Here is a 9,962-nt window from a genome sequence, read left to right as displayed (position 1 = left end):
TGAAGTTAAACCAGCGGGTGGCAAAAATGCTGGCCACCCATTGAAGATCGAACACAAATAAAGTTGACATGCTTTAATCTTTTGCTCTGATACCAATGTGAAATATCATAAGAGTGAATGTATTGCATTAACTCAATATATATGAAAAATACATCAATATCTATTAAAATAAAGTTAACCATATCAAAATGCAGATGACATTTTGGTAGGTGGAAATATTTGGGGAATCCCTTGCTCTTTGATAGATCAAAATACAAAAGACTGAGCACACTTGTTTCACCACAGGCTGGGTGGTCCACCTTACTCTCACCATGTCTGCAAGATGGACCCATAACCTTTGTTATCATCTCATGTACTCTATTGTCGTCTACTTCCCTTAGTACTATTCTCCCTCTCTCTCATTTTTGTTTTTATCACCTAGTTCGAACTTGATACACCATTGGTTGCATCACCTATAATTTAGGATATATACAAAAAAAAAAAAAAAAACTAGAAATAGATTATAAGAAGGTTTAAAGATTTACATCTAGTAGTTGCAGGTCTACCACTACATCTAGTTACTCTATTTGCTTATCATATCTATATGTATTTTTATTGTTAAAGTAAACTGGTTTTTAAAAATGAATCGGTGATCGAATTGGTCAGTGGTCCGGTTATCGGTTTGAATGATTGGACTATTTGACTCGAACAATCAGCCTTTTTTGACAAAAAAAAAATAATTGAAAAATGGTCAAAACCGTTCGAACAGTTAATTGGCAGGTTCAGCGGTTTGTTGACCAAAATCAACGGTTTTGGAGGAAAATGGAACCGATCAGGTAACTGGTTCCCGGTTTTTCCAGTCCGACCATCCGGTCCGATCCAGTTTTGAAAACAATGGGTAGAACCACTCAATTCAAAATATCTAGAATATAAAAATCTGTTGAGGATGAAAATGCATCACACACAATTCTCTAAAAGAAAATAGGATAGGAAAAAAAGAATGAACATGTCTGGTCGATTCAGCCGTCGCATAGCTCGGCTTTTGTTTGAAACATGTGTTTCATGAGATCACATCAACGCCCCACAGAGGATGCCTCACAAACGCCCTACATACATATCTCAGCGTACATTAAGATTATGAAAAATGTTCCCAAGGAATATGCTGTGGGGAATTTGTGAGGCGCCCTCTCTGAAATTGTGTTTCACATTGGGTTGGTGGGCTGTTACACCGTGCCGAATCTTCGCATATCCAATGCTTTTTGGCCATTGAATGGAGATAATTCATCCCGATGTAATGTGGTGATTTCAAAATGAAAACATTTGGGCCCTGAACAATTGTCATTTATCTAATGTAACTTTGTCAGTCTATCGTCGTTTTCCTCGTTATTATTTTCATTGGTTCACCATTCATTGTCAACTCCTCACCCGAACCTCAAAGCAATGTTTTAATACTGATAGGATGTGCTGTGCCGTGAGGAGTTTGGATGAATTGCCCACAAAGCGTGCCCTAGATTAGATGTACATCCAACGGTGCATTAGAAATATATCTCGTATTTGTCATGGTAAGATATTCCCAATACATGCTTGGATGTGCATGCGGGGCACCAGTGGGACGCGCTCTGTGAGGAGCCTATGTGAATTTTGCTGTGAAGTCGGTGTGAGAAACGCTCTTCGACTTCAGTCATCTCTCTCTATAAAATGACTCACTCTCTTTACTCTGTGTGGATCATATCTTACAGTTCCACACTGACGACCCACCAGACAACCTTCCTCTACTTCCCCTCTCCCCTCCTCCCACTATTTCTTTTTTTTTTATCACAGGGAAGAGGCTCAACGATGAGAGCTCCGTCATTTCTGTGTTTCTTGATTAATCTTCTCCTTATCATCTTTTATGTTGTAAGTGCATCGGAGACAGGTGCAGATGCATTGCCGGAAACCATCCGGTTTGATACCGGAGGACTGAGCAGAGAGAGCTTTCCGAAGGGATTCGTGTTCGGAGCCGCTACGTCTGCGTACCAAGTCGAGGGAATGGCTGACAAGGATGGTAAAGGGCCCAGCATTTGGGACGCCTTCGTCAAGATTCCCGGTAAAATTTTATTTCAATTCAATTAATGAACTTTTTAAGTCATAAGCAAAACCCAAATTAACCCACTGTTTTTAAAACCGGACCGGAAAACCGGGAATCGGTCACTTGATGGGTTCCGTTTTTCTTCAAAACCGTTTTTTTCTCAAAGTCATTGATTTTGGTCAGCAAACTGCTGAATCGGCCAGTTAACCATTCTAACGGTTTTGACCACTTTGTAATTTTTAAAATTTTTTGTCGAAACGGACCAATTATTCGAATCGAACAATCGGACCGTTTGAACCAATAACCGGACCCCTAACCGGTTCGGTCACCGGTTCGTTTTTAAAAACCATGAATTAACCTTTCTGATCCTTAACATTTTCTTATTTGAATGGATTAAACAGGAGTTATTGTGGACAACTCCAACGGAGAGGTTTCCGTGGATCAGTATCACCATTATAAGGTAAGAAAGATCAATCAATCTTCGTTGTGGATTTTTCAAAATTTTCATTAATTAAGAACACGTAATATGCAAATATTTTTATGACTTGCATGGAAGGCACGAAAGGAACGGAAGGCATTAACCATTTTCAGTTGTCAAAAAAAAAAAGCAACAGATGCCTACTAAAGTTATATATGAATCCAGATTTCATTCTCACAGAATCGTATTTACGCCCCAACTCACAGCACTTGAAGCTATGTATTTAGGAGATTTCGTCATGAATGAAAACATAGAATGGGAGATGTTCCTGATGTGCGGCTGCAACATATTGTGATTTGTGAAGCGATGGAGTAAACAGATGGTGTTAAAATGATGTCTGTGTTACTTCCAGTATCTTTAATGAATTGGTTGTCCAAGTAATCCATGCTTGATTGGATTTTTCAAAATCTTTGTTTCAAAACTACTACTAGAGCACATGCTGCTAGTAAGTATTAACCATGAATAATATATTTATTGGTATTTGGATTTAATTATTTGCATCAAAATTAAGGCAAATATCTACTTTTATATAGTATAGGTATACAATATACATGTACATATATGTAAATGACTGATAGGGCAGTACAGATCATGGTTTTCAAAACCAGACCGGACCAGATGGTCGGACCGGAAAAATCGGGAACTGGTTAGGTGATTGGTTCTGTTTTACTCCAGAACCATTATTTCCCCCAAAACTATTGATTTGGTCAGTAAACCGCTCAATGGTTTGGCTAGTTTTTATTCTTTAATTTTTTTTTTTAATTTTTTGTCAGAATGGGCCATTTGTTCGATTTGAATGGTCGGACCATTCAATCCAAGAACCGTACCCTGACCAGTTCGTTGTCTGATTCGGTTTTAAAAACCTTGGTACAGATTGAGAGGTAGGTTTCTCAACTTGGAAAGAAGCCTATTATCAAAAGCTGCCCGGCCCTCCATATTCCATAAACAGTATTAGACATGGGCCTGTTAAACTTATTGGAGATATTTTGCTTCCAGGCTTCCATGGACCGAAATGGGCTTTTAGATTGTTCTCGTTCATGATGGACCAAGGGCCGGCGTAGGTGTTTGAGCAAGCACATATTACTGATTACTGATTAGGCCCAATATCCTGTCAAGCCTCTTACAGTAGAGATGCAACTTGGTTTGGGCCGATGGAGTCCGGGGCCAAACCAAGCCCAGCCAGATCAACCTTAAAGGCTTAAGCTTGAGATTTGAGAATTGAGATTATCCAACCGGAGCCCAACCCAAGATTCTGATGTTGAACCGGGTTGCGTCGGATTAGTTGGATTTGCCTTGACAAACAATGTTGAAAATATAAGAAGAGTTTTATATTGTCACAACTCCCTTACTTTTATTGATTAAATTAGGAGCCAAAATTACATAAAATTGAAAATTTTCCCAGGTAATCATAATTTCTTAATTGAACTTGCTTGTTTGAATCTTTTCTTAATTGTGATGTGGTTTCCTATATTCATTTGTGTGTTGTCATGTAGATGGAGCAGGCAAAGTAGATTGGAAAGGAGTTGCTTATTACAATAGGTTGATTGACTACTTGCTTGCCAAAGGTAGATGAAGGCACTATATATTGACCATCAGTCCAGATGATCCAGTTGCTCAAACCAGATCCAGACTTGTGTTCTGGAATCAGTATCACTACTATTGATGGTTTAACCATTTAATTGCCTGGTTCAATCTGGTTCTTGCAAAATGGCTCTGGTATAATATAATGGTAAAATGGCCAGCTGATGATGGTATTCCACCATTTTCAATTTCGATGCTACACCTCTGAAATCTGAATAAATCCTTACTTATCAATTATCATGCATGTAGACATAAGCTGATTAACTGAATAAATTTATCACACATTTACTTGACCTGTAGGTCTCACCCCATATGCAAATCTCTATCACTTTGATCTTCCCTTGGCACTTCAGCAGAAGTACAATGGATTATTAAGCCGTGAAGTTGTCTTTTTTAATCTATATTCTGTACAAAAGTCTGGAATTTAAGCATAATTTATGGTTAGTGGGGGTAGGGGCAATGTTTTAAAAGCTGACCTGGAACGAGAACCACTTTGGCAACCGGTTTCTGGGTCAGTGGTTCGACCGTGGTCTGAATGGATCAGCCCGTTGGCAATTTAAAAATAAAAAAAAAAAATTAAAAAACCAGCCAAAAAAACTGTTGTCTAGGTAGAACAGGTCAATGGTTCAACCACTTGGGTTGAGGGTTATTGACCAAATCAATGATTTGGTGATCAAATAAAAAACTGATATCCTGACCGGTTTCCGGCTGAAAAATCTGATTGTCTGGGTTAAAGATGGTTCAAAAACCAAGAGTAAGGATTTAGAATCAAAATTGGAATAGTTGTTTGGTTGGGGTAGAATGGGATTCCAATTTCCCTTCTTTGCGGAATGGCATTCCAACGGCCATTTCAGCCTCCTCCCTTGGGATTTGGGAATGAGAACCCCTTTCCAGCTGGCCGAAAAAACAAGGACAAGTGACTTAAAAAATCCTATTTCTCTTTATCCAATGACAACCCTGTTTGGGAGTTGTGCATATCTTATCCAATGGGATTCCAAATCCCATATGAACGAAGCCAAACAGACGGGGGAATAGGTGATATATATTGATTCCTATTCATGGGATCGTGATGCCGACCACCAACCAAACAGGTCCTTAGTTGGATACAACTATAATGCTTTCCTGCTCTCTGTATTATGATGTTAAGCTTATCGTGTATTGAAATTAATACTTGTACCAAATTGAATATAAAATCAGAATTGAAATGAAAGCTTTAGTTGATTAAAATTTAATTAAAAAACTAACACAAGTAATACATACATACAGGAATGACTTTGCCAATTATGCGGAATTTCGTTTCAAGACATTTGGTGACAGAGTGAAGAATTGGATGACAATTAACGAGCCAAAAGTGACTGCTGCTCTTGGGTATGATAGTGGGGTCATGGCTCCTGGAAGGTCTGGAAGGTGTTCCAAAGCTTATGGAAACTGTACAGCTGGGAATTCTGGAAGAGAACCTTACATTGTAGCCCATAATCTGTTATTGTCTCATGCAGCTGCAGTTGAGAGATACCGTGAGAAGTATCAGGTGAGGTGATTAGAACCACATTTGTTATTTATAATGTAGATCTGATTGAAATAATTATATGTAGGCACACCAAAAAGGGAGGATTGGAATTGTGTTGGATTTAGTTTGGTATGAACCACTTACCAGAGCAAAAGCTGATCAATATGCAGCCCAAAGAGCAAAGGACTTCCACATTGGATGGTAACAGAATTGAATAACTCAAATGGTGATCATTTAATAATGTTTCGGCCGGAATGGAACTTTGTTATGGCATGCCACGTACTGTTTGATATTCTTTTGGCTTTACTGCAGGTTTCTTCATCCCATTGTATATGGTGAGTACCCAAAGACAATGCAGGATATCGTTGGGAAGAGACTTCCCAAATTCACAAAAGAAGAGGTTAAAACGGTGAAGGGTTCAATTGATTTTCTGGGCTTCAACCACTACAGTACAGGCTACGTGTATGACCAGCGTCAAACTAACAAGCAAACCCCACGCTATCAGAATGACTGGAATGCTGGAATTTCTTGTATTTTCTCTTCTTCCCTTACTAATATCCCCCCTTTTGTTCTATGAGACAATTACTTCTCTCACTGATCCATGATTCTGTGTAAACCTTGCAGTTTTCAAAAGGGGGCTGGCAATTGGTCCAAGGGTAATTAAAATATAACTACAATTTCTCTTTTGTGTTGCTCTATTAATTCTACAGACTGAATTGAAAGTTTGAATGAGGATCCTGTAGTTCTAATAATTTAGTTGGATATATTGATGTTTTGGATCTTCCAAGGCAGCCCACATGATCTTCTGAATATCCTATATAATTACCATCATCTTTTAATTTAGTTTGTGGTTTTAACATCTTAATTTATTTTTAATTTAATTAGGTTATTGCTTGATTCATGTTTCTTTTTGTTTTGGTTTAATAAACACATCATTTTCTATTAATTTGATCATCTGTGCATCTTGCAGGCAAATTCTTTTTGGCTTTATGATGTGCCATGGGGTTTGTACAGGGCTCTCATCTATATAAGGGAGCATTATGGGAATCTGACTGTGATCATAGCAGAAAATGGTATGATATGTGAAGCATCATGTTAGTGTATATATATTATTATCAGCCAGGAGGTCCAAGTGTGATACAAAATTTTTCCAAATTTGCTTGGGAAAAATGGACTATTTGTGGAAGAGTCCATTTGGTTTGCAGTTGAAATCGGAATTGGAATTAAAATCCTTCGGAATGGGAATGAGAATGGTCTATTCCCATAGTTTTTTTTTTTTGGTTCAAACAGGAAAGGAAATAAAAATTGGAATAAGTAGGAATGAGATTTTATAGGAAATGGCCATTCTCTCAAATGGGAGAATGCCATTCTAGCAGGAACGGGAATGGAATTTCAATTCTGTCCAACCAAACAGTTGGAATCGAAATAGCCCATTTGATTCCGATTCCAGACCCCTATTCCTGTGAACCAAACGAGGCCTAAATCCCAAATCTTAATCCTTAAACCCTTAAATCTTAAACTCCAAACCCAAATCTCTAAACCCCTCAACACTTAAAGCTTAATTAAAACTTTTTTTGGTTTTGCAAACCTTAAACCCTTAAATCTTTAATTCTAAACCCTAACACTAAAACCTAAATTGATATATAAACCCCTAAACCTTAAACCCTAAAATTTAAGAGTAAAATGTATTATTTGATTGGAATGTCCTCCAGAGCCAATGCTTTCTCTTGTGGAAGATAGAAATTAAGAATAGGAATTTGCAAGACAATCTAATTTATAATATTGATCCCACTGAACATATTTTTGTCATAAAATAGATACTTTCACATTTTTTGTGTCTCACTGTGGGTAGATGTTTGAGTCCTTCAGGCTTGTTTGAATCATATCCCAATCTCATTTGATGATAGGTATGGATGATCCTGGCAACACGACAACTCCCAAGGGGTTGCATGACACTACAAGAATCCATTACTACAGAGGCTATTTAACTCAACTCAAGAAGGCAATAGATGATGGAGTCAATGTGGTCGGTTATTTTGCATGGTTACTGCTAGACAACTTTGAATGGGGATTACGGTACACATCAAGATTTGGCATAGTCTATGTGGATTTCAAAACCCTTAAGAGGTACCCAAAGATGTCTGCCTATTGGTTCAGAGAAGTACTTCGCAGTAAAAAGCACTAAGCATGCATTAGCCACCTTCTTCCTCTTTATTATTCTATCTTCTAGTCTTACAATGTAATAGTGCTTTTGGTGTGGAATAATAGAGTTGGTATATGTTGTATGGGTTAACTTTGATCACATATACTACTACCTCATCATTGAGATACTGTATGTCAATGAGGATTGATACTCATCATCATATATCGTTTTAGTTACTCTCTAGTCGAAGAACTAAATATTATTCTCTCTAGTAGAAGAAATAAATATTATTCTCTTATTGTTATATTATCCTATAATGTCAGTAGTCCCACGTCTTAGACTTTCTGTTTATTCAGAGTTGCTATTTTTCAACTAAACCAAAGAAATTATACTATAAAATTGATAACTGTTCTATAGGAATATTCATGGCATTTAGGAATGATTTATATTATGGTTACAATTAGTTTTTCATGGCATATAGGATATACATTCATTTTCACATTTCATCATTAAAAAATATCAAAATTTCTTGATTTTTTAATTGAAAATATATATTACTCTTCAAAAAATATTACAAAGAAGAGATTCTAATCAACATGCATGTGCCACCAAACAGTTATATCCAAGGTTCAAAATTTCACAAGTTGTATCAGTTGATACATATTTTTCCAAGCACCTAATGTGTGGAATGTGTAGAAATTTTCTTGAATCATGTCATTTTGGGTCTTTATCAACCAATATGGGCCCGATATGAACTTTTTCTTCATATTAATTATTTGAATTTTACAGATAGAAATTGAAAATTAACAAAAGTAACAATATGACTAAAAATAAATTTAGATGCTTGTAGTAATGTGTGCGTGCATTGCACGTGAAAATTTTAAATTACAATTATTACAATTATTATTATTATTATTAAATATTGTATTCCATTTGTTATAAATAAAAATAAATTTTATTTTAACAATTATTTTATTTTATATGACAAATATATAACATTAGAAAGTTGGGGTCCTTGACCCACCATCAAGATAAGAAAATAACTTTGCTTTCAGATCAATTTTAAATTATATATTCCATTTACATTATATAAATATTTTTTACTTATCACACTTAATTTGTGTTTGACATAATTAATATATAATTTTTTATATATTATTTTGATTACTTGTACCTTTTTTTTTAATCTTTTTAAAGATTTATTATTTAACTATCATATCATTGATTGAACATTTTGACCCAAACCGCTAATCCACCACCCAAAAAGGAAAAGGATTGATTTCTAGGATTACATTAAATTTTGTATTACATTTCCATCATTCATAAAATTATCTCTTATGTTTAATACTTATTTTTGGTCAATATACTGAATACATAATATTAGAGATGCACCCACTATTTTATTTTTTACAAAAATGTAACATTAGATATGTGCCCAAATTTTCTCTATTTTTTGTGATTCTTTGTATTTTCTATTTTTAAAAATTTTATTATTTGACTATGACATCATTTCATCTCTAGGTTGATTGTAAATTTGGCATTCCATTTTCATCATTAATAAAAATACTACTTACATTTTATACTTACTTTTGTTTAGTATAATGAATATACAATATTAGAGATATGTCCAATTCTTATTATTTTTTTGTATTATATATTTTATTTATTATTTAATAACCCATTTGACCCCAAATGGTTGAATTGCTTACCCACCACTATTAAAATTAATTTTGTGGATTTAATTAGTAAAATTTAATGATAAAAAATATATCTTAAATATAATATTTAATAAGAGGATATATAGAAAAATGGTTTTATTTTCAATTGGTTTTAAATTTTACATTCCATTTCCAATATTGGTAAAACATTTCTTATTTATAATACTTATAATTGTTTAATATGTCAAATATATGATGTTAAAAATGTTCCCAATTTTTTTCTTTAATTTCTATATACTTTTTATTTTATCTATTTTTGAATTTTATTATTTAATTGTGGCAACATGAATTTTTTATTTTAACAAATATTTTTATTTAATATGATTAATATAAAACATTATAATTGTTCCCAAAAATTTTCAACAAAATTCTGTACTTTTTCATTCTTTGTGTTCTATATTTTTTTTAAACATTTTTTTATTCAACTATGACATCATGAGTATCTTTGAAAAGTTTAATCATTGACCCACCATCTAGATAAAAAAATA

The 9,962-nt window shown here is 34.7% G+C and overlaps 1 protein-coding gene across 1 annotated transcript; it reads left to right on the top strand.

The window, feature by feature from the left end:
- The first annotated feature begins 1,453 nt into the window (after positions 1 to 1,453).
- On the top strand, positions 1,454 to 7,982 carry LOC148863805 (beta-glucosidase 44-like). Its single transcript, XM_088975083.1, has 11 exons — positions 1,454 to 2,065; positions 2,449 to 2,533; positions 3,896 to 3,927; positions 4,019 to 4,090; positions 4,407 to 4,494; positions 5,373 to 5,634; positions 5,699 to 5,814; positions 5,926 to 6,143; positions 6,238 to 6,269; positions 6,584 to 6,686; positions 7,521 to 7,982. Exons 1-11 carry the CDS (start codon positions 1,678 to 1,680, stop codon positions 7,796 to 7,798), a joined length of 1,674 nt encoding a protein of 557 aa, XP_088831209.1. The 5' UTR covers positions 1,454 to 1,677; the 3' UTR covers positions 7,799 to 7,982.
- The last annotated feature ends 1,980 nt before the right edge of the window (positions 7,983 to 9,962 follow it).

Source organism: Nelumbo lutea, chromosome 3 (genome assembly GCF_056320005.1).
Source record: "Nelumbo lutea isolate HS-2025 chromosome 3, American lotus-T2T, whole genome shotgun sequence".
In the NCBI taxonomy this organism is placed as follows: domain Eukaryota; kingdom Viridiplantae; phylum Streptophyta; class Magnoliopsida; order Proteales; family Nelumbonaceae; genus Nelumbo; species Nelumbo lutea.
Note: the sequence above shows the minus strand (reverse complement) of the source record. Positions and strands in the feature narration are given on the sequence as shown.

What these genes read in the sequence shown, in the direction of transcription:
- LOC148863805 (XM_088975083.1), top strand. Translation starts at nt 1,678, where the DNA reads ATGACTCACTCTCTTTACTCTGTGTGGATCATATCTTACAGTTCCACA. An exon ending in TTATTAAGCCGTGAAGTTGT is followed by an intron (nt 4,495 to 5,372) that starts CTTTTTTAATCT and finishes ACATACATACAG; the next exon opens with GAATGACTTTGCCAATTATG. An exon ending in TGTGATCATAGCAGAAAATG is followed by an intron (nt 6,687 to 7,520) that starts GTATGATATGTG and finishes ATTTGATGATAG; the next exon opens with GTATGGATGATCCTGGCAAC.